The sequence below is a fragment of the Hypomesus nipponensis genome, chromosome 20 (genome assembly GCF_054491055.1).
Source record: "Hypomesus nipponensis isolate SF chromosome 20, ASM5449105v1, whole genome shotgun sequence".
Taxonomy (NCBI): domain Eukaryota; kingdom Metazoa; phylum Chordata; class Actinopteri; order Osmeriformes; family Osmeridae; genus Hypomesus; species Hypomesus nipponensis.
This window is the reverse complement of record NC_140380.1, coordinates 4092252-4115268: the sequence shown is the minus strand read 5'-3', so window position 1 is coordinate 4115268 and position 23017 is coordinate 4092252. Positions and strand designations below refer to the sequence as shown.

At 47.8% G+C, this 23017-nt stretch overlaps 1 protein-coding gene and 1 long non-coding RNA gene across 3 annotated transcripts; both read left to right on the top strand.

Annotated features, from left to right (window-relative positions):
- Positions 1-3050: 3050 nt before the first annotated feature.
- Positions 3051-10244, top strand: rgs14b (regulator of G protein signaling 14b). The gene is made up of 14 exons (XM_084684003.1): positions 3051-3116; positions 3736-3757; positions 4104-4282; positions 5765-5857; positions 5973-6113; positions 6550-6753; positions 7207-7327; positions 7693-7763; positions 7849-8034; positions 8169-8242; positions 8501-8627; positions 8728-8809; positions 8973-9140; positions 9309-10244. Exons 1-14 carry the CDS (start codon positions 3072-3074, stop codon positions 9665-9667), a joined length of 1872 nt encoding a protein of 623 aa, XP_084540129.1. The 5' UTR covers positions 3051-3071; the 3' UTR covers positions 9668-10244.
- A 517-nt stretch (positions 10245-10761) lies between these two features.
- LOC146245209 (uncharacterized) lies at positions 10762-14136 on the top strand. 2 transcript variants are annotated; one of them, XR_014734600.1, is made up of 6 exons: positions 10762-10853; positions 11218-11282; positions 12530-12638; positions 12739-12831; positions 13639-13692; positions 13816-14136. It is a non-coding gene; the product is annotated as an uncharacterized LOC146245209 (long non-coding RNA). The 2 variants fall into 2 exon arrangements; XR_014734599.1 differs by having other exon boundaries at positions 10837-11282.
- The last annotated feature ends 8881 nt before the right edge of the window (positions 14137-23017 follow it).

Genomic DNA, 23017 nt, shown 5'->3' with positions numbered 1-23017 from the left:
CACACACACACACACCCACACACACATACACCCTCACCATACACACACACCATGAGTACTTGAATTCCTCATATTACTGACAGAGCAGAGATCCTACACCTTAGCATACAGTATGGAGGAACCATATACAGACAGTATAAACCAGAGTAGATACTGAAGCAGCAAGCCACCTACTGAGTCAACTAGCCATATACTGAGACTGCTTGTCAAATACTGAGTCTGTTAGTCATATATTGATGCTGCTGGTCAAATACTGGAGGCTGTTAGTCAGATATTGATGCTGCTAGTCAGATATTGAGGCTGCTGGTCAGATAGTGAGGTCGCTAGCCAGAGGCTGAGGTTGCTAGCCAGAGGCTGAGGTTGCTAGCCAGATACTGAGGATGCTAGTCAGATACTGAAGTTGCTAGTCAGAAACGGAGGACACTAGTCAGAAACGGAGGTCGCTAGCCAGAACCAGAGGTTTGGATGCAGTGTATTCCTTCAGGGCGGGGCCTAACCAGCCAGGCAGGTTTCCAGGCTGGATCATACCAGACAGCGAGAGGATGACAGCTGCTGCTCACAGGGATGATGTTTGCTCAGGGCTGGACTGTGATGAACAACCATTAACGAACTGCCTTCATCACTAGCAGCCTGGTTCTGGGAAGATCACCTCGTCCCTCTCTCCTCTTCTCATCCCTTTATGTCTTTTTCTCTTGTGGAGGGGATGCGCATGCATCGTCTTTCTTGATTTTGTTGAGAACTCTCTTTGAATATACTCTGATTATTTACGACACTATCTGTGTTCTTCACTCCCTTTCTCATCTCTTCATCCCTCTCTCTCTCGTTGCTTCTTTGCTGCCATCATGGAGACCTCAGCTTCCCGGTTCCATTGGCTGCGACCGGACAGGAGAACTATGGTAGAACCCACCGAGAGAGTTCCAGAGAACAGCACCGGAGCAGAACCCAAAAAGAAGAATACAGAAAGGACAACTGCAGAAGGACAGAGAGAGAAGTTTACAAAAGAGAAGGCTTCAGAAAATAGAAGTGAAAAAGAACCCAGAGAGAAGGTTCCAGAAAAGATCACCAACACCCGAGGAGAACTGAGAGATAAGATATTACACTGGGGGACCCCAGGAAAACCTAAAGACAAAGTTCCAGATAAAATACTCAAGGAAGAACCTAAAGAACAGGTTCTACACAAGAAAACCAGACGAGAATTTGAAGAACTGGCTCCAGAACATAAAGATGGAATAGAATCTAAAAAGAAAATTCAGAAAGAGAATTCTCAAAAGCAGAAAGTTCCAAAAGACATTTTTCTAGAAGAGGAGGTCCCAAAAGGGAATTCTCCAAAACAGATGGTTCCAAATGAGAACTCTCTAAAACAGGAAATGTCAAAAGAGAACACACTAAAAGAGAAAGTTTCAGATAGGAGAACTGGAGAAGAACCACAAGGAAATTTACCAGAGAAGAGAACCTTAGGAGATCTGAAAGGCAAGGTATTAAACTGGAGAACAGCAGGAGAACTAAAAGTGAAGGTGCTGGACAAGGGAACCACTCAAGATCCGAAAGAAAAGGTCCTGGATAAGGTGAGAAGTCGAGAACCCAAAGTGAAGGTTCTGGAGACAAGAAATGCAGGAGAACCCAAAGAGGGGGCTTCGGAGAAGAAGTCCAAAGGAGAACCCAAAGACAAGATTCTGAAAGAAAAGAAAGAAAAGGTTCACAAACAGAAGACGGCTGGAGGAGAACCTCAAGAGCTTAGACCTCCAGGAGAACTGAGAGAGACGGTTCTGGAGAAGAGAACATCAGGGGAACCCAAAGAAAAGGTATGGAACTGTAAGCTGATTTTACGGCTAACAGTCATGCTTTAGCTGTGAGACATTTCTGCTTTTAAAGATTCTGGGATCATTTGGTGCTGTGTCTGTTCTGGGGTTAGTATTAAGGCTTAATGTTAGTGTAAGGGTTAGTGTTAAGGCTTAGCGTTAGGGTTGAGGGTTAGAGTGTTATGTTTAGAGGTTAGTGGGAAGGGTTGGTGTTAAGGGTTTAGGATTAAAAGTTAAGGTTTTGTGTTGAGGGTTATGGTGTTGGGTTAAAGGTTAGGGTTAGTGTTAAAGGCAGGGTAGGCAATGTTTTTGCAACGCACTTTGTCATATTTGCCGAAAGTAACTTCACGTCTTGATAGAAACCAATCTAAAGGTTTGACGGTAATATGAAATCATTCCAACATCTGTGGGCATCGCAATACTGTATTAAACATGACCAATCATTAAGGGGTACCCTGACTATTGATTGGATGGGCTACCTCTCGTTCTACCTACCAACCTGTGCACACTCTGCCCCTCCACTCAATGCTTGTTACTGTCGTTTTCTGGGTTTTGAATTGTGTCAAAAAGAAGCTAAAATAGCTAGCTTTGCGCAACTTGCCTACCCTGCCTCTGGGCTTTATGTCATCCTATGTTGTGTGTAGAGAAACCAAGTGTTCAAGGAGATCAGCAAGAGCTTCTCACACCTCACCCTAAGGACCTCCCTGAAGAGAAGGCTAGAACAACGACAGACTGAGCTCAGCAGCACCAGGGTAACACACACACACACACACACACACACACACACAAACACATGCAGGCATGCACATGTAGGCATATTCACAGACACATGCTCACACACAGACACACACACACACACACACTGTGCCTGTTTCCCTGACAAAGAGGCTTAGTGCAGCTCTGGGGTGAACTTAGTCTTCTTTCACTTTCAGTGTGTGTGATAATGTGTTAGTCTGTGAGTGTGGGTGTACGTGCTTGTCTGTGTGTTTGTGTGTGGTTATCTGTGTCAGTGTGTGTGTGTGCGTGTGTGTGTGAGTGGTTGTCTGTGAATGAGCGTGTCAGTGTGTGTTGTTATCTGTGAGTGTGTCGTTATGACTATCAGGGTTTGACGAATGCCCGCACATCCTCTTGTGGCATGTTGCTATGGCAATACTTCCTGTTCTATCCCGGAAGTGACGATGATAGCTGCAGAAGTACTGTACAAGTTGAGAGGAACTTCTCAGAGTCATCTAGACACACACACACACACAAACACACTCTCACACAGAGAGCATGTTTTTAATGCACGACCACCTTGGAATAACCAATATACATCCAGTAAGTTGGCCTATACTTCTATGTTACCTGTTTTGCTGTGTGTGTTTGTGGTTGTGCTTGTGGCTCTGTGTGCGTGTTTTCAACTTCATGGTCTTCTTTGCAAAGTCAGTTTTGTTCTTCTGGTTAGATTATTTATTTCTCTCTCTCTCTTTATCTCTCGCTTTTTCCTCCCATCTCTCTCTTTATCTTCCCCTCTCTCTATCTCTCTCTCCATATCCCCTTCTTCTCCTCTCTATATCCTTCTCTGTCTCCCACTGTCTCCCCCCTCTATTTCCCCCCATTTTTATCATCATCTCTCTCTCACTAACCCCACCTCTCTCCCCATCTCACTCTTTTTCTCCTTCTCCATTGCTCTTTTTTCACTCCTTTGTCCATCCCTCTCTCTCATCACCCCCCCCCCCCCCTCACCTTCTCCCTACACCTATTTCTCTTTTCCTTTCTCTGTTGCTCTCTGTTTGTACTTTTTCTTACTCCCTCTCTCCCTCTCTCATTAACCCATCTACCTCCTCCTCTCTCTCTCTCTCTCTGTCTCTCTCTCTCTCTCTCTCTGTCTCTCTCTCTCTCTCTCTCTCTCTCTCTCTCTCTCTCTCTCTCTCTCTCTCTCTCTCTCCATCTACAGGCATTGGCTGCGTCTGATGGAGGTGAGTTTATATCTCTTCACATCCATGTGTGTTGCATGTCTGTGTGTGTGCGTTGTGTTGTATGTGTTTGCGTGTGAGATGCAGGTGCTAGAACAACGACTTCCTCCATTCACCCTTCTATTCAGACAGGAAGTGACACAAGGTTTCTGTCTTCTCCACCAGCATGTACGTCTGCAAAGACAGTCTCCTCTCTGTGCTACTTCCTCTGTGGTGACACTGTGGCTTTGCTTCAACCTCAGCATGAGAACTACTTCATGTCCATCTGGTGTGACAACAGGGCTGTTTATGTCACATAGATACAGCATACTCACATATGATTGGCCCTCTTGGTTTCCTCCCCCTGCAGAGCTGAACGTGGCACCTGAGGAGCGGGGGGGCGTGGCCGAGCTAGGCCACACCTCCAGCAGCAACTCCAGCCTACCCACAGTGCCAAGCGGCGGGGGGAGTGGCGTTGGCAAGGTGGCGAGCTGGGCCGTGAGCTTTGAGAGGCTGCTCCAGGACCCGACAGGAGTCCTGTACTTCACGGTCAGCTCACAGGAAATCACACCATCCCTCCACCTCCCTCCACTTCCCTTCATCTCCCTCAACCTTCCTTCACCTCCCTTCACCTCCCCCCCTCCCTCCACTTCCCTTCATCTCCTCCACCTCCCTCCACTTCCTTTCAATCTCCCTCCACCTCCCTTCACCTCCCTCCACCTCCCTTCACCTCCCTCCACCTCCCTTCACTTCCCCTCCTCCCTCCACCTCGCTTCACATCCCCTCCTCTCTTCACCTCCATCCCTCCACCTCCCTCCCTCCACCTCCCTTTACCTAACTCCCTTCACCTCCCATCACTACCCTCCTCCTCTCTCCCTCCCTTCACCTCCCTCCCTTTCAACTCTATACCTTGACTCACTCCTTCTTTTCCCTTCCTCATTTTTCTCCTTTCCTTCCATCCTCACCTCCCCCTCCTTCCTTCCTTCTTTCCTTCCTCACCTGTCCCCTCTTCCGTCCTTCCTTCCTTCCTTCCTTCCTTCCTTCCTTCCTTCCTTCCTTCCTTCCTTCCTTCCTTCCTTCCTTCCTTCCTTCCCTCCCTCCCTCCTCCTTCCTTCCTTCCTTCCTTCCTTCCTTCCTTCCTTCCTTCCTTCCTTCCTTCCTTAACCACCCCTTTCCTTCCTTTTTTTTTTTCATCACCCCAGTGCCTGCAGGCCCTTTGGGAATCCCAACTCTGACTCACTCCTGCTGTCTGGTACTATGTGGGTGGGGGATATATATAGAGATTGATCTTGGTGAGGATGTATGCGGTGAGCAGTGTGTTTGTGCATGTAATGACCACTGAGTGTGTTTGTATGTGTGCGTGTGTGTATGCATAGATGCTTTACTAGTGATTGAGAAACTGGCAAATGCTTAAATCTTCACTAATAAAAACATTGTGGTCCTGAGCTTAGATAGACAGGCAGGCAGGCAGAAAGATAGACATACACACAAGTACATCTTGTATCTGTATTCATACAGACAGTTGATATTTACCAACTCTGAACGAAGTTGAACACTGGATTTTGGTGCTTCAACACCCATTGACATTTCCCTGATGTATGACTTTGTTTAGCTTGTGTTCTGCACCTCTCTTTCACTAACCGTCTCTGGAGGAGGGGGTCCCTCACTGAATTGCTCCTCGGAAGGTTTCTTCCATTTTTTCTCCTCTAGTGAGTTTTTCCTTGTATTCCTTGAGGGTTTAGGTTGGTTAAGGGGCAGTTCTATGGGCATATGTGAAGCCTTTCAGTGACATTGCTTGTAAAAGGGCTATACAAATCAATTTGATGATACACAGGCAGTACAACAGGCTAACATACCGACCGGTACGCAGGCAGGCAGGCAGGGTAGGGCAGGGCAGGGCTTGTGACTTTAGTTAAATCTGACAGTGTGAATGTGTTAGCTGACAGACCTGTATAGTGACTAATTGTGGTGGCAGTTAGTGGTGATGGTTTGTGCTGGCATGTCTGACTGCATCCTGACCTGGGTCTCCAGGCCTTCTTGAGGTCAGAGGTCAGCGATGAAAACATCCTGTTCTGGCAGGCCTGCGAGAGGTTCCGACACATACCATCCAATCACACAGATAAGGTAGGTCCTGCCCCCTACATACCAGCCAATCACACACACGAGACAAGCGCCACCACCTACACACCAGCCAATGATTGGGTGCTCAGTGTCAGATTCCACCTCTTCCTATCCCCAGCTGAACCAGGAAGCTCGGTCCATCTACGCCACCTTCCTGTCGTCCAGCGCCAGATATTCTGTCAACGTAGATGACACTGTTCGTGTTGAAGAGGACATGGGGAACCCCCAACCTGACCTGTTCAACAGCGCTCAGCAACAGGTGCCCTGACCTCTCCCTATAGTAACCCCTGACCCTTTACTAACCCCCGACCCTTAACTAGCCCCTGACCCTGTACTGACCCCAGACCATAAAATGACCCCTGACCCTATACTAACCCCTGACCCTATAATAACCCTCGACCCTATACTGACCCCTAATCCTAAACCAACCCCTGACCCTATACTGACCCAAATCCCTATTATAACTCCTGACCCCTGACCCTATACTAACCCCTGACCATATCATAACCCCTGAACCTTCCTTATACTAGCCCCTGACCCTACACTGACCCCTGACCCTATCCTGACCTTTAATCTGTTCCTATACCTTTTCTATATAAACCCCCAACACCAGATCCTTTTCCAACCCCTAACACCTAACCTCTAAACCCCAACTCATTTTCTTTCTCCTCCCTTACCTTCTCCCCCTCCTGCAGATCTTCAAGCTGATGAAGTTTGACAGCTACCGGCGTTTCGTGCGCTCCCAGCTGTTTCAGAGCTGCATGCTGGCCAACGTGGAGGGCAGGCCACTGCCGGAGCTCTCTACCCTCACGCAGAGCCCCCAAGCTGGGCACGCCGGCGCCACCAGTAGCCCCCCCGGCTCTGACGCAAGCAGGGCGGCGGAACGCAAGCTCAAAGAGGTAGTAGAACCCAAAAGGCAGTAGCATGAGCTCCAAACACCATGTCCTAAGAGGAAGTGAGAGTCCGACCAATGCGTTGCGTCTGTCCAGTATCTGTCCACACTGAATCCGTGAATTTTTTGCTTCTGTTTATGTCATGTGAACGAACCACGTGACCACAGCACCATGCACTACAGAGCTTTTCAACGGAAATTAACTAGAAACAAGGCGTCTGACAAAAAAAGAGCCGCGTTGCGTTGTTTTGCGCATGGCCATTTAGGACATTCCGATAGCAAACAAGGCAATCGACGATTTTGTGACTGACGCTTGCTCACGTTGCATTCAGTCACGACACGGTGTAAGGGGTCCTAGAAGACACAGGCTCACAGAGGTCGGCCAAGATGGTGGTTGTGGGTGACAGAGTTGAAAGGTCAGTGTCTGAGCGGGGGGGTGGGGTTGTGTGTGCTCCTTCAGGGGTCAAAGCTGAAGCCAGGGAGGAGCCCCCCTGTGGAGTACAGAGCAGAGAAGAAGAGAGGAGGTCTGGTCAATAAACTCTCACGAGACAGACGGCAGGACAAGAGAGGATCTTGGGGAGGTTGGATTGGCTGATGTGTTAATTGGTTGATTGGTTAATTGGGAAATTAAGTGGGGATGTAATGTGCATGGTAAGTGTGTGGGATGTGTGTGTGTGTGTGTTTATAGTAAGTGTATGCATGTCTGGTGCATGGTATGTATGGTAAGTGTGTGTGCGCATAATGTATGGCATTTGTTCAGCATGTAGCAGCTGGTAGTACTACAGTACTTGTTTTATCTTTACCTTTCTATATATAATGCTACAATGATGCCACCTTACTATGATACTTCTTGTTAGTAACCAACCTACCATAGCAAATTCCTCATATGAGTAAACCTACTTGGCAGTAAAACCTATTCTGATTCTTCTGTGCTGTACCTTCTCAGCAGAGCTAGCCAATCATGCTGCTGCATTGCAAGCTGACCCTCTGAGCATGCCCAGACAAGCGGGTGCTGTGGTGAGACGTCTATTCTTTTCTCTTTTAGTTGACTCTATTGGATTGTATTATAATGTATTCTAATGCATTTTATTCTGTTCCTTAGCAAGGAGAAAAAGTGTCTAGTGTAGGTGGAGCTGAGAAGTACTGCTGCGTCTATCTCCCAGATGGCACTGCCTCATTGGCCCCCACCAGGCCAGGGCTCCCCATTCGGAGCATGCTGATTGGCCTGTGTGAGAAAAGGGGCCTCCCCCTCACTGATGTCACCATCTATCTGCAAGGGAAAAACAAAGTGAGCGTCAGATACACACATATAGTTACACAGCCTGATACTGCATGTATACAAATACCCCTTACAAATGTATGTGTGTGTGTGTATCTGTTTGTATGTGTGTGTGTGTGTGTGTGTGTGTGTGCTACCTCCAGCCTATCTCTATGGACCAGGACAGTTCCATTCTGAAGGAGCAGCAGGTGTATCTGGACCTCAGCATCTCCCTCATGTGAGTACTCACCACCTCACACAGAAAGCATGACAGGAAGTACTCACCATCTCACACAGGAAGTATGACAGGAAGTACTCACCATCTCACACAGAAAGCATGACAGGAAGTACTCACCATCTCACACAGGAAGTATGACAGGAAGTACTGGCCATTTCACGCAGAAAGTATGACAGGAAGTGGGCCTACTTACCATCTCACACAGGAAGAATGACAGGAAACAGTACTCATCTCCAAGCTATGTGCCTGTCTTCTCAGGGTGTCACTGGCCTGGACAGGGGGCACTATGGGTATTGTAGTAAAGTCCAGTAAGACTCTACAGGAAGTGCTGAACCCTCTCCTGCAGAAGCACCGCCTGCGACCACAGGACGTCCTTGTTACCATGGTGAGGAACATTCAGTAATATTCGATATGAAATACCACAGTAATGGTGTTAAAATAATGGTTAACGTGTGTTTCTGTATATATGTGTGTGTATCTTCCAGATTGGGACCAGAGATGTCCTTAGTATGACCAGGACGGTCAGCTCTCTGACAAACAAACACATAACACTTGAAAGAGTAAAAGGCCAGTATGCAGGAAGAACGAGTGTGTGCACACTAATGTGTGTGTTTGTGTACAGTTGTGTCCGTGAGCATAGAAGTGTGCTTGTGTGTGTGTGTACAATTCTGTGTATGTTTGTGCGCGTGTGTGTGACTAACTCTTCCCCCGTCCCACCTTCCCTCCCCAGGTGGAGAACAGTCCGGCACCTCCAGGTTGCCCCCCCCGGCCAGCCTGTCCTCCCAGGGAAGCAGCTCCCTGCCTGGGGACAGCAGCAGCACGGGCGCCCCCCTCCTAGAGGACTGCTCCAGGGCCAGGCAGAAGAGACCCACCCCACGAAGGCCCTACGACATGGATGGTGAGACGAACTTCCTGTCTGAGAAGGACTTCCTGTGTGACAATCAGTTTAAGCACACAGAAGGTCTTCTATTGTATGAACCTCTCCTAAATTGTTATTTTTGCTGATGTTGTTGTTGTTGATGTTGTTGTTGTTGTGGGTGATGTTGTTATTGTTGTGTTGTTGCAGGTCTGATGGAGCTGCTGTCGTCGACCCAGTACTGCTGTAGTGTGGAGGACCAAAGAGGCCTGCTGAAAAGAGAGATGCTAACCCTGCCAGACTTCCTACAGCGCCCCCTGGAGAGCACACACACTCCGGAGGACCTTGGGCCCCTGACCTGGAGAGAGGGACAGGGGGAGGACAGGAGGAGGACGAGGAGTGAGAACGGACAGATGAACAGTCCTGCCCGAGATGTTGCTGAAGCCACGCCCATTCCCTGGACACCGTTTCCTGGTAACCTACCCCTCAATCAGGAAGGGGTGGGACAGAAGGGACCACCTCTCTCGCAGAGCCCCTCCCCAGACCCGGGCAGGGAGACAGAGGTGTGAGGAACAAACACACCCTGGTGGGGCTTTTTCGTCAAATGCTGTGCGAGAAGTGCACTTCATTTTGGTGACCTTGCATGCAGATATGGCTACAACCCGCGAAAAAACGTTTTACAAATGTTTACATTGACATAACATAAGCTTTTGGATAGAATAAACAAATTGTAAAGGACAAGAAATGTCAAAGGGTTAGGGTTACGGTGTCAACACAGTTTTCTTATGGGTAATGCATCTGTATCTTATGTAACTAAAATGAATGACATGGCAATTCCCGAGGTCATTCACATTTGTGACATGATTATAAAGCCCAGGATGACAAAAGATATCAACACAAAGGACAGGTGGCAAAAGTAGCCTACCATTGCAAAACCCATGTCCTCTAAAATGGACAAAAATGAATTGTTGGGTCTCAGCTGGCTATACTGGATGGGTCGTTGAGCCAGGCACTGAAGGATGAGGACGTTAGCTTGACAATGTAAAGCTGCAGAGAGTTTGCCTGCTGACAGACAGATGCTTGGTCTGTCTCTGTGTTCAGAATCTGTACGTTTTGAAAGATATCATTAAAAGGCTGACAACTGGATACTGGGATCGTTTGCCTTCTTGGTCTCTCTTGCGTGTCATAACGATGAGTCCTTTTGTGTGTCTGTTTTTTGAATGCGTGCTTGCATTCCGTGTGTATTTTGTGTGCGTGCGTGTGGAGAAAGATGATGGATGTTGTACTATGACGTGTGCAAGAGCCTCTGGGGTTACTGTCTCTGTCACTGCTCTCACAAAAGAAGAACTTCATCATACTCTCCACTCTCCCTCTCTCTCTCACTTCATTCTCCTCCTCCTCTTCCCTTTCTTTGTCTCCCTTCCTCCTCCTCTATTTCTTCCTCCTCCACTCTCTCTCTTCCTTCCTCCTATCTCTCGCCACTTTTTTTCTTTTTACCTAATTTCTTGATCCCATCTCTCACCTCTCCTCTCTCCACCTTCGCTATTTACTTCCTCTCTTGCTGCCCTCTCCTCCATCTCTCTCTTTCCTCTCTCTCCACTCTCTTTCCATTTCCCTCCCCTCTTGCTCCCCTCCCCTCCACACTCTCCTTCCCACATATTTTTTTTTCCCTCAATCTCGCTCCTCCCTCCTCCCTCTGTCCGTCTCTCCTCTCTTCCTCAGAGCTCCGAGTCTGCTGGAGGAACAGAGAACACTGTAAGACTCCATCCTCCCCTGTATCTGCCAGCTCTCCTCTGGTCTCTACCCGTCTCTCCTGGTCTGTAATCGTGTCCACTAGTTTCTACTGGTTTACTAATTCTCTGAAGTCAGTCTTTTTTTTTCGGTTTTATTAGCTTCAACCAGTATCTACTGGACTCAACTGGTGGCTACTCTTCTATACTGCTCTATCCTGGTCTTTGTGTGTCTCAACTGGTTTTCTGTTATTCTCTAGAGGTCTTTACTGGTTTCAACTGGTCTCTGCTTGACTGGTCTCTTCTGTTTTCTACTGGTCTCACCTGGTCTTTACGGGTCTCAACTTGTCTCATCCTTGTATCTACTGGTCTCTCCTGGTCTCCGTCAGTCTCAACTGGTCTCTACAGGTCTAAGGGAGACGTGCGAGAGCTGGGATCTCCTGGTAGCAGCAAGGTAAGGCACAGCTAGGTTTTGTCATTCACTTAACCCTTGATGATTGAAGATGGATGTCATTTTTCTTTTCAGTGCTCCTCTATTCTAGGCACTGTGGTTGTCAGGGTGTTGTCTTGGTGATGTCAGGCCAGGTCACCTCACCTTGGCAACCAAATATTCTCTAATAGCACCATACCATCATAGTGGACCGTAACCTAGGCAACAGGAACTGTCCAATGGCTTGATTGCAAGGATGTCTGTTTTTCTGTGTGTATGTGTGTATGGTGTGTGTGTGTGTATGTGTTACCTGTGACTGAATGAGTGTTTATATGCGTGAGTGTTAGCGCGGCGGGGGGCATCAGTCTAAACCCAGAGTTATTTCACTTGCCACGCTGCTAGGCACATGCCGTTGCCATGGGTACAGTTTCCGTCCTGTTGTGTGTGGACGTCAATCCTGTACGAGGACGCAATTCACATCACGTCCTTTAGAAAGGGTGGACTCTTTGTGCGGGTAAAACATCAGAAGTCAGCTCTCCCTCTCTCACCCAACACACACACACACATACACACACACACAGACAGAAACACGTCCGCTTACACTTCCACTCACACACGCACATCCACTCATATATCCACTCACACATATGCACTCACACACACACACACCAACATCCACACACACACACATGCACTCAGACATACTAACACATTCACACACACACACATGCACTCACAGACAAGTACACACAAGTACAATCCATTACATTTGGGAGTGCTTTAGTAACAGCTGAACAGATAACGCCCCAGTCTGTTTATTCTGTGAGACGGGGGGAGGGACGGAGGGTGGAGGGACGGAGGGTGGAAAGGGTAAGAGGGAGAGGGAGAGGGAGGGAGGGGTTGATATGATTTTGAGACATGTCGTCAGTTGTATTGCAACTAAAGGTTACCACACATACATGAGAAATCACACACAGGTGACCTGCACCCGATTAGACTGAGAGGAGAGAGGAAAAAAGAGAGGACCGAGAAGAAGGAGAGAGGAGGTGGAGAAAGAGTGTGGGGGGAGAGAGAGTTAGGGAGTGAGAGGAGAGACAGGAAGAGGCCAGAAATAAGGAGAAGAAAGAGGAGAGAGGAGAAAGAGAGGAGGTGGAGAGAGAGGAGGAGAGCGATGGAGAGAGCGGGAGGTGTTTGTGTTGGGTGTGTGTATGTGTGTGTGAGCGTTTAAGTGCGCGGAAGCTTCATCCTCAGTCATCTTTGTTAAACACCAGACACACAGACAGGAGGACAGAATCTGAGTCATCGAAAGGCAACACTTAGGAACGACCGGAGGACTACAAACCACAGAGGACTACAAATATGGAGTCAGCACCAGATAAAGTGAGAATAGTCTGTTCCGAGAATTGTTTTAAATTCCATTCCCACCAGTGACACCCAGACCTCCAGGTGAATTAATCAGGGCCTGTCTTCTTTCCTCCAGGCTGTAACAGCAACAAAAATAACAACTTCCCCCCAGAAGCAGGTGGTCAAGAGCAGGTCCAAGTCCACTGATGGTGTTCAGCAGGCGAAAAAGGTAGAACAGCACCCCCTATTGGTCAGCATGTAGAGCGCCTCCTGTGGGTCAATATTCCAAACACATACAGAGCGTCACAGTGGGTCAACATATAGAGCACGGATAGATCCATCCCTCACGGTGGTATTGTGGCAAGAAGAATTGTAGAATTGTAGCAAGAAGGTCCTGGGTTTGATTCGTGGCTGATCGTTGCTCCGGGCTGCCCTCAGAGGAAGGGAAACCGGATGGGAGAAAAGCAGCAAGGGGAATCCCGCTGTCCGACTCGAGCATGTGTTTTTGTGTGGCCAGTCCCTGCACACGTGTTCAACCAGTGAAGGTTCATTCTTAGAGCGCCCCCTGTGGGCAAACATAGGGAAGACATTTGGAGCACTCCCTATGGGTCAACAAATGGAGCACCCTGATTTCTCCGGTACATTTGAAGCCGTGACTTCTATGCCTCACCCATTGATACTACTGTGTTATCAATACACATCAATAGTGAAAGTTTCAGACTACAGAGCACCTCCCAGTGGTGGTAATACATTTGCAGAACGCAGAGGAGAGAGGAGAGGAAAAAGAAAGAGATAAAAGAGAGAGGGACAAAGTGAGAGAGAAAGAGAGAGATAAAGAAACAGAGCGGGACATAATGAGAGGAAGAGAGATCGAGCAAAGGACAGAGAGAGAGAGAGCAAGAGAGATACAGAAAAAGAGGGACGGAGAGTGAGAGAGGAAGAGGGAGAAAGAGAGAGAGAGAGAGGGACAGAGACAGAGAGGAAGAGCGACAGGGGTCCTGGCCAACATCTCCAGCTAACGTGTCCATTCTCGCAGGCTTTCCACACGCCTCAGAAGTCTCTGCCTGGAGGAGCAGACATGCAACAGACGGTAAGCACTCGTACATACACCTCACTTCTGAAACAGATGTTGAAAACAGATGCAAGCACTCATGCACACGCCCCATCTCTGTCTGAGGCACTGTTCTAACATCAGTTGCGTTTGTCTGAACAGGCCAGCCCAGAGAAGATCAACCCCACCATCCAGAAATGACAAACGGACACGGACTACCATGGTTCACGTGTTTGTGGTGTCCAGTCACAGTAACACCCGTGACACCAGTCTGGCCCAGCCCTGTTCTGGGGTTGTGTGAGACAGTCGTGATGGACCTTGTGGAAACATTCTGTCCTAACGTGTCTTGTGTATTTGTCTGTCTGGACGCCGTCCTCTCCTCCACTTCTGTTTAAACACAGCCTGCTGGGAGTTAGTCAATGTTGTGTGCGGTGACGTTTGTTTGTGATGCTGGTTAGTAATGACGGGCAATAAATATGATGAAGACGGAGTGATTTTTACACTTCTTTTTTTGCTCCCTCTCCCCTCTTCTCCTCTCCTTTAGTCTCCTCTCGTTTATTCTCCTCTCTGCTTCACCCTCTGTGGCCCCAGCTCAGTTGTTCAGGCTTCTCCCGCCAAACAACGACCTCACAGCTCGCTTCACTCCCACTGGCGACACACAATTCTGCAGTTACATATCTATCCACAGGGTGGCGCCATGATTCCATCCACACTGTCCTTAAGGAGGAGTCTGAGGACAGAACAGTAAAGGTGTTAAAAATACCTGTAAATACAAAAAGTCAAGGACCCAGCAACCTGGTTATGTATTCATATAACACACACATCCGCACTGACACACACTCGCACACAGATCATCACGGTCCTGTCATTAGTCTGTCAGTACTGGAGGCAGAATCTCAAGCACCTGGATAAACAACAAATGGAGAATATGACAGATTATCTTTCGCTCTCTCTATTCCCCCTCCACCTCTCTCCTTCCATCTCTCTTTTTATCTATCATCCCTCCACCTCTATCTATTTCCCCTCCACCTCTCTCTCTCTCTCTCTCTCTCTCTCTCTCTATTCCCCCTCCGACTCTCTCTCTATTCCCTCTTCACCTCTTTCGCTATCCCTCCCTCCACCCCTCTGTCTTTCTCCACCTCTCTCTCTCTAAACCTTCTCCATCCTCTATCTCTTTCTTTCTCTTCGCCCATTCCTGTCATCTCATTGTTGCGGAGATTAAAGCTAACTAGCTGTCAGACTACCCAAACATGCCGCTCTCTCTCTCTCTCTATCTCTCTCTCTCTCTCTCTCTCTCTCTCTCTCTCTCGCTCTCTCTCTCTCTCTCTGTTTCTTTCCCTCTGTGTCTCTTGCCCTCTCTCTCTCCCTCTCTCTCTCTTTTGCTCTCAGTCTCTCTCTTGCTGTCACTAACTCTCTGTATCTCTCCCTCAGACTCTCTCTCTCTAACATTCCTGTAATCTCTCTCTGTGTCTCTCTCTATATATATTTCTCACGCTATTACTCTCTAACTCTCCCTCTCTCTCTATGACTTTTTCTCTCTTTTTCTTTCCCCCCCACTTTTTTTTCCTCCCCCTCTCCTAACTAGCTGTCAGGCTAAACAAACATGGTCCTTTCATCGGGAGCAGCAGTCTAAATGAAGTGGTTGCCTTATTTAAGTATACTGACTATAACCTGTGAATTATTCAACTTCTGTGTAGTGAGATCGACTGCTTTTGGCTACTGCTATGGTGACAGTAGACAGAGATCCAGTACTGTGATTATGGGATGCAAGCTGGTTAAAAAAAATTGGCAGCTACAACATCTGCATTTAAAAAGCCACAGATTCTTTTAAATACACACATTCACAGGCCTTCCAAGTACAGGGATATTGAAATACACGTTAAAAAAAAAACCTTCCATCACATCCTGTTTGTAGAATAGGCAAATCAAAACGTTCCTCAGGATATGGGAGGGTATCTTCAGAGGAGGAGCGCATCTACTGTTTTCTTGACTGAAGAGAACACTGATTAACAAAACACATTCATCTCTTTGAAGAGAGACACTCAAGAAGTTTGTAATTACGCATCTTATACTTCAAACACTCAACATAGTATGAAGACTTTTAAAGAGGACAAGAAGCTGGGTCTGCTGGATCGGATTAATACAAAGGTCTGACAGAAAGAGATACCAAGAGAGATGAATCAAGAGGGATAGAGGGAGGGGGTGGGAGAGAGTAAGACGAGGAGGCAGAGGGAGATGGGAGAGGGAGAAGAGAGAGGGAAAAGATGGCGTGGATAGAATTTGAGAGCAATAGATGGGGGGTTTGGGAGAGAGAGACAGAGAGAAAGAGACAGAGATAAGGAGATTGAAAAGGAGGCAAGAGAGAGATGGAACGGGGAGAGATACCGTCTGGAGAGATACAAACATGAATTTAAATAGCTGACTAATTTCTACGGGCCAATAAAAAAGCCACTGACTCCGCCCACATGTAATTACCAGCCATTGCCTCGCTGAATGCGCTGGTTAAGAATCAATTTACAGACATTATGAAGAATGATTTCCGCTGTTGTCTGGCTTTAATACGTTTATAAATTCATTGAGTTCACTGAGAGAGTAACAGTGAGGAAAAGGATGATGATGTGGGTCTGACCACCAGGGGGTGGCGATCTCTCCTCCCTCCTTCCCTCCTCTGCTCCTCTCCCCACTCTCCTCCTTCTCTCCCCCTCCTCTCTGTTTAAGATATGTTTTATTTTTTAAGATATGTTTTCCTCACTGTGGCCAGAGGCTCCAACTGAAGAAAGCTTTTAGTGACTCCACATTCTCCTCCTGAGATACTTCTCTTTCCAGACATCATACAGCTCGAGAGAAATACTTCTTCTCTCTAGTGGAAAACCTCCCTCACTAAACCAAACAAGAAGTGTTATCTAACTACATTTTAGTCTGACTAGTCTGGTCCACGGGTCTGGTCCACTGGTCTTCGACCCTGGTCCTCAGGTCCCACTGTCCTGTGTTTCAGATGACAGGGAACATCCTGGAACATAAAGGAGGGTGTGCCCTGAGGACCAGGGTAGAAGACTGCTGGTCCAGTCATATTAGCGTCTTATCTTTCTACAGTTTTATCAAATGAATGTCTTCTTGCAGTAGCAGGAGGAGAGGTACTTTATTGATCCCCAAGTGAAAATTGTGACATTATAGAAGGCAAGAAGACATAAACAATATTTTAGCTAAAATGAGCAAAATACAACTGTACAAAATGCCCAAATACAAAAAAAATGCAGGGCTGTATACAGGGTAAACACAGGGTTCAATCACGGGGAAATACACCCGTACAAACTGTGTTGACACACAGGGGTAATGCGCATGTACAAAAAGTGTGCATGTTATGCAATTTACAAAACGTAGCATCTTATTTACTAGTTTCTACCTAGCATCTAGTCTAACTAGAGTCTAGTATAGCATCTTTTCCAACCAGTGTCTTATCCAAATAGAATATAGTCTAACTAGAATTTGATCAAACTAGTGTTTAACTAACTAGTCTTTCTAACTGGAGTTTTGTCTTATTAGTGTCAAGCCAAACTAGCTTCATAACTAGCGTGTGGTCTAACTAGCATCTAACTAGTCTTATCTTGATCTGCGGGGGAATGCTCTACCACTGAGCTGTACCCATCCCGATTTTGCATGCTTCATTCCAGCTCCCTCTGTCTTTCGCTCAGTCATTACCGAGGGCAAGCACCAAATGACCCTCTCAGCCAACAGTCTAAGTCTCTTTCTGTCTGCCCTTCTCCTGATGCATTTCTCTCTCTCCCTCTCTCTTTCAATATTTAGATGTCTCCATCTCCCCCCTTTATCCCTCTGTTCATCTGTCTCTCCCTATCTCTATCTAGAATCAGAATCAGGTTTATTGCCAAGTCTACACAAACAAGAAATTTGCATTGGTGCATACAGTAAACATAGAAGTAGAAAAAAAAGGTTTCAAACTACTGTAAGTTCAGGTTCTAAAGTCTTTTATTGTCAGATGCACAGAACAACACAAGGTCAGACTGGGCACTGAAATCCTTGGGACAAGACAACGCAAAGCAACCTGGCATAGCACTAGATAACATAAGATAACATGACATATATTACATCTATGATAAGCTCAAATACAATAAACAAAATAATATACAATATACAATACAGTATACTTAACCTCTAATACACATAATAACCTATACTAACCTATAAATCTGTGGGGTACAATTAGTGCAATAGTGCAATATTGCCGGTAGTGCAACCAGTAGCTGAAAGTGACAGTGTGTAAAGTGACGAGTGTATCAGTGTCCATATCAATGTCCATTCAGAAGCCTGATGGCCTTGGAAAGAAACTGTTGTCCAGTCTGCGTGTGCGAGACCGAATGCTTCGGTAGCGCCTGCCAGAAGCCGACAGGGTAAAAACACTGGATGATTCGTGGTAACAGTCTCTTAGAATCCTGCCACTTTTCTTGAGGCATCGTGTGTGGTAGGTGTCCTGTAGGGCTTAGAGCCTCCTGCCATTGATGAACTCAGCAGACTGGACCACACTACGTAGGGCCTTGCAGTCCCTGTCTGTGCAGCTCCCATACCACACTGCGATGCAACCAGTCAGTATGCTCTCTATAGTACATCTGTAAAATGTTGTGAGGATGACCAAGTCCATGCCAAACTTCTTCAGTCTCCTCAAGAAGAAGAGGCGTTTCCGGGCCACTTTGACCACCTTTTCCGTTTGAGCAGACCAGGTGAGGTTATTGCTGATGTTCACCCGTAGGAACCTGAAGCAGCTGACCTTTTCCACTTCCGATCAGTTGATGTATAGGGATGCATGCTCCTCCTCCTGCCGCCTCCTATAGTCCACAATCATCTCCCTGGTCTTGCTGACGTTGAGAGAGAGGTTATCGTCCGACACCGTGGTGTCAGGGTATCAACCTCCTCTCTGTAGGCTGACACTGTCAGAGATGAGGCCCACAATGGGATGAATGTGAACTGTAATATCAAATAGAAACATTTTCATTACAAAAAAGTTCAAATAAAGAAAACCCGTGCCATGAAACTGAGGACATGTGCAATGCACAATACAGTGGCTAGAAGAAGTGTGTTAATGTGTCCCTCTATCCCTCCTCCTCTCCCTCTCTGTCCATCTCTCCTTCTGGCCCTCTATCGTATCGCTCTCCCTGTCTGGAGGTCTCCAGGTGACGTGTGTGTGTGTGTGTGAGAGAAACAGAGAGTGTATGTGAGCGTGGTGACTGTGAAAGTATATGTGTGTGTCCTGCAGTAAACACTTGCCCCCACACACACACACACACACACATTGACAGACAGGAGCAGACGTCTCTCTGGTCACAGATGCACAGATGCACGTACCCACGCACACTGACACACACACACACACAAACACACAGATCCCAGATGCTGCTTTGGACCTTGCAGCAGTCAGGCACACTGGTTCATCTCTCTGCTCTGCTGATGCACCATGAATAGCCCCCCCACACACACACACACACCAATTGTTCTACCAGGTTTGCAACTTACAGATATGACATGTATGAAAACGTTATAAAGTGGGTAAATATGAAGTAGGTAAATGTCAATGTGATCTTACAGTAGCCGCCTGATGGAGGTGGAATTCTCACGCTCAACGTACAGTAACAAATATAATATGGTTTATAGATGCTGTTGAAACAGACATCCCCTAGAACTGTGTTCGCTCATTTATCAACGTAACTAACACACACGCACACATACATACACATGTACATAAACACACACTGACACACCATGAAATACTGAGTATACTTCAAGCTTGTTTTCTTGGTTACTGGGAGGCAGACTGCTCAGTAAATATTGACATTGTCTCAGAACAGCAACAGTGAAAGAAAGGACAACCCCCCCTGGCCCTAGTGGTCCCCCATGGGCCCCCTGGGCCTCCCTGATCCCCCTTCACCCTCCCTGATCCCCCTTCACCCTCCCTGATCCCCCTTCACCCTCCCTGCCTCCCCTGGCCCCGGCCAGCCTCCCTGGGTTAGGGAGAGTTAGGGAGGGAGACAGAAAGTGGAGGTAGAGAAAGGTAGAGAAGGAGAGAGAGAGAGGGAGAGGGAGAGGGAGAGAGAGAGAGAGAGAGAGAGAGAGAGAGAGAGAGAGAGAGAGAGGGAGGGGGAGACAGAAAGTGGAGGTAGAGAAAGGTAGAGAAGGAGAGAGAGAGAGGGAGAGAGAGGGAGAGAGAGAGAGAGAGAGAGAGAGAGAGAGAGAGAGAGAGAGAGAGAGAGAGAGGGGGGAGGGGGAGACAGAAAGTGGAGGTAGAGAAAGGTAGAGAAGGAGAGAGAGAGAGGGAGAGAGAGGGAGAGAGAGAGAGAGAGAGAGAGAGAGAGAGAGAGAGAGAGAGAGAGAGAGAGAGAGAGAGGGGGAGGGGGAGACAGAAAGTGGAGGTAGAGAAAGGTAGAGAAGGAGATAGAGAGAGGGAGAGGGAGAGAGAGAGAGAGAGAGAGAGAGAGAGAGAGAGAGAGAGAGAGAGAGAGAGGAGGGGGAGACAGAAAGTGGAGGTAGAGAAAGGTAGAGAAGGAGATAGAGAGAGGGAGAGGGAGAGGGAGAGAGAGAGAGAGAGAGAGAGAGAGAGAGAGAGAGAGAGAGGGAGGGGGAGACAGAAAGTGGAGGTAGAGAAAGGTAGAGAAGGAGATAGAGAGAGGGAGAGGGAGAGGGAGGGAGGGAGAGGGAGAGAGAGAGAGAGAGAGAGAGAGAGAGAGAGAGAGAGGGAGGGGGAGACAGAAAGTGGAGGTAGAGAAAGGTAGAGAAGGAGATAGAGAGAGGGAGAGGGAGGGAGAGGGAGAGAGAGAGAGAGAGAGAGAGAGAGAGAGAGAGAGAGAGAGAGAGAGAGAGGGAGGGGGAGACAGAAAGTGGAGGTAGAAAAAGGTAGAGAAGGAGAGAGAGAGAGGGGAAGAACTGGAGAAAGAGAAGAGAGGGATGGTGAGAACTCGAGGAGGGGAGAGACAGAAGGAGGGGAGAACTAGAGGAGGTGGAGAGAAAAGGAGGGAGGGGAAGAACTAAAGGAGGAGGAGAGAGAGGTGACACTCAGTTGAGAGGTAGCAGCTCTCCACAATGTACTCTGGAGAATGTGTGTGTGTGTGTGTGTGTGTGTGTCTACGTGTGTATGTGTGTGTGTGTGCGCATCAGTATTTACTAGGTAATTGTTGGAAGCTATCCATTAGTTTGGGTTTGCTGCTGTCCATCACATCGGATGTGCACACGCACACCACATACACAATCACACACACAACCACACGCACACAAATACACACAATCATACACACACAAATACACACACAAATACACACACACAATTACACACTCTTGCCTGTAGATTATTCAGGGCACACACACAATGACACAGACACATCACCAGAATTTCCCATCATGCCCTGGTGTTTCTGACCAATCAGAGCTGTCCTTCACCCCGCCCCCCGCCCCCCCCCCCCCCCTCCCCCCGCACCAGACCTGCTCAGCGTAGCTGCCTAGATTTTGGGTGCGAGTTGACAGGCTTTGTCATTCCAACACACCACCTCCCTGACGCCTCACAGACACATTCCCCACAGTGCCGATTCACAAATAGACATGCCACATGTTTTGGATTTGGGTTTGTCATCTCTGTTAGAACTCATAAATGTGTTTGCTACCCCGCACAACCTCCTTGTGTGGACTTTATACCAAGGCCTAGAGCCCGCTGTGACACAATCTTACCATCACTATAAATGAGGCTGTGTGCTTTTGGTGTGTGCATGAGTGTCTGTGTGTATGTCTTGTGTGTGTCTGTCTGTCTGTCTGTGTGTGTGTGTGTGTTTGTCTTTCTGTGTGTGTGTGTGTCTCTCTCTCTCTGTCCTGTGTGTGTGTGTGTGTTTGTGCATGACGTGTCAGAAAAGGTTGTACATTATGTAAAGTATTGGTGTGGGTCTTTAGACAGCTGTACCATTCCTCTGTTCTTGGTGAGAAAAAAAAAACATTTCAACAAGCCTCCAAGCCCATCTTGGAGGTGCCTCTGTAGTCCACTTGTGTTTTTGCTCAAGAAGACACACATACACACCCACATGCACCAGAGTACAGACATACACACAGAGCGCACACAAACAGAGTTCACACACACAAAGGCATGCATGCACGCACACACACACACACGCACGCACACACGCACGCACACACACACACACACACACACACACACACACACACACACACACACTGGCAGACAGTTTAAAGGCATTTCAAAATGATTGTTCTGGTGTTTGTGAGTCTGAGATGAGGTCTCGAACCTCCTCCTCTCCTCTCTTCTTTCCTTCTCCAATCCTCTCCTTCTCTTTCCTCCCAACCACATAATATAACATTTTTCTAATGCTCTATTCACACACACGCACCCACACATGCAGACACACCCACACACACACTCCCACGCCGCACAAACACACACGTTTAACACACATACTCAGTCACACACACACACACACACACACACACACACACACACACACACACGGCTCCCTCTGACTCACTCTTGTCATTACAGGGCTCATTACCTGATCTAATAGAGCAGTTCTATGCAGACCTGGCGTCTTCTAGAGTTAGCTACAACGTCACATGACTCCACGACCCTTAAATCAAAGGTCACCTGCATCATTATTTCCCAGCTCAGCTGTCAGAATTCCAGGCATTGTGACGTAATTCTTTCCCAGCAGAATTCCCTCCCGAAATACCAGGTGGATTGTCTCCAAACATCCCACAGGGTGAAGGTGGACAAATGGAGGAGAGCGAGGTGGAGAGATGGAAGATGGTGGAGGTGTGGATGAAGAGGGGTGGAGGTGGAGCGATGGAGAGGGGTAGAGATGGAGGGATGGAGGAGGGTGGATGTGGAGAGGTGGAGGGGGTGGAAGTAGAGAAAGCGAGGGGGCTGGAAGTAGAAAGATGGAGCAGGTGGAGGAGGTGGAGGGATGGGGGGTAGAGGTGGTGAAACAGGTGGAGGGGGCGCTGGAGGAGGAGGGTGATGGTGAAGAGACGGAGGAGAGCGAGGGGAACAGTTTGAGGTGCACCCCAGCCTGTTGAATGCAGTAGAACTATTTTGTGTGGCTTACGTAACGAAGAGAGAGGCTTTTAGAGTGGATGAGTCATAGTCACTGCACCTCTCTTATCTCGACAGTGTGAGCTCCTTCTCTCTCTCACACACACACACACATGCAGTATTTAAACCTAAATGAGTCCCTCGTTGGCAGAGGCACTAGGGTGATTACTTAACACAACACCAAAGCAGAAATGTCGAGCTTATACAACGAGCCTATATCTGAATGCCAGAGTCTGTCTGCCTGCCCGTCTGTTTGTTTACCTGCCTGGCTGCCTG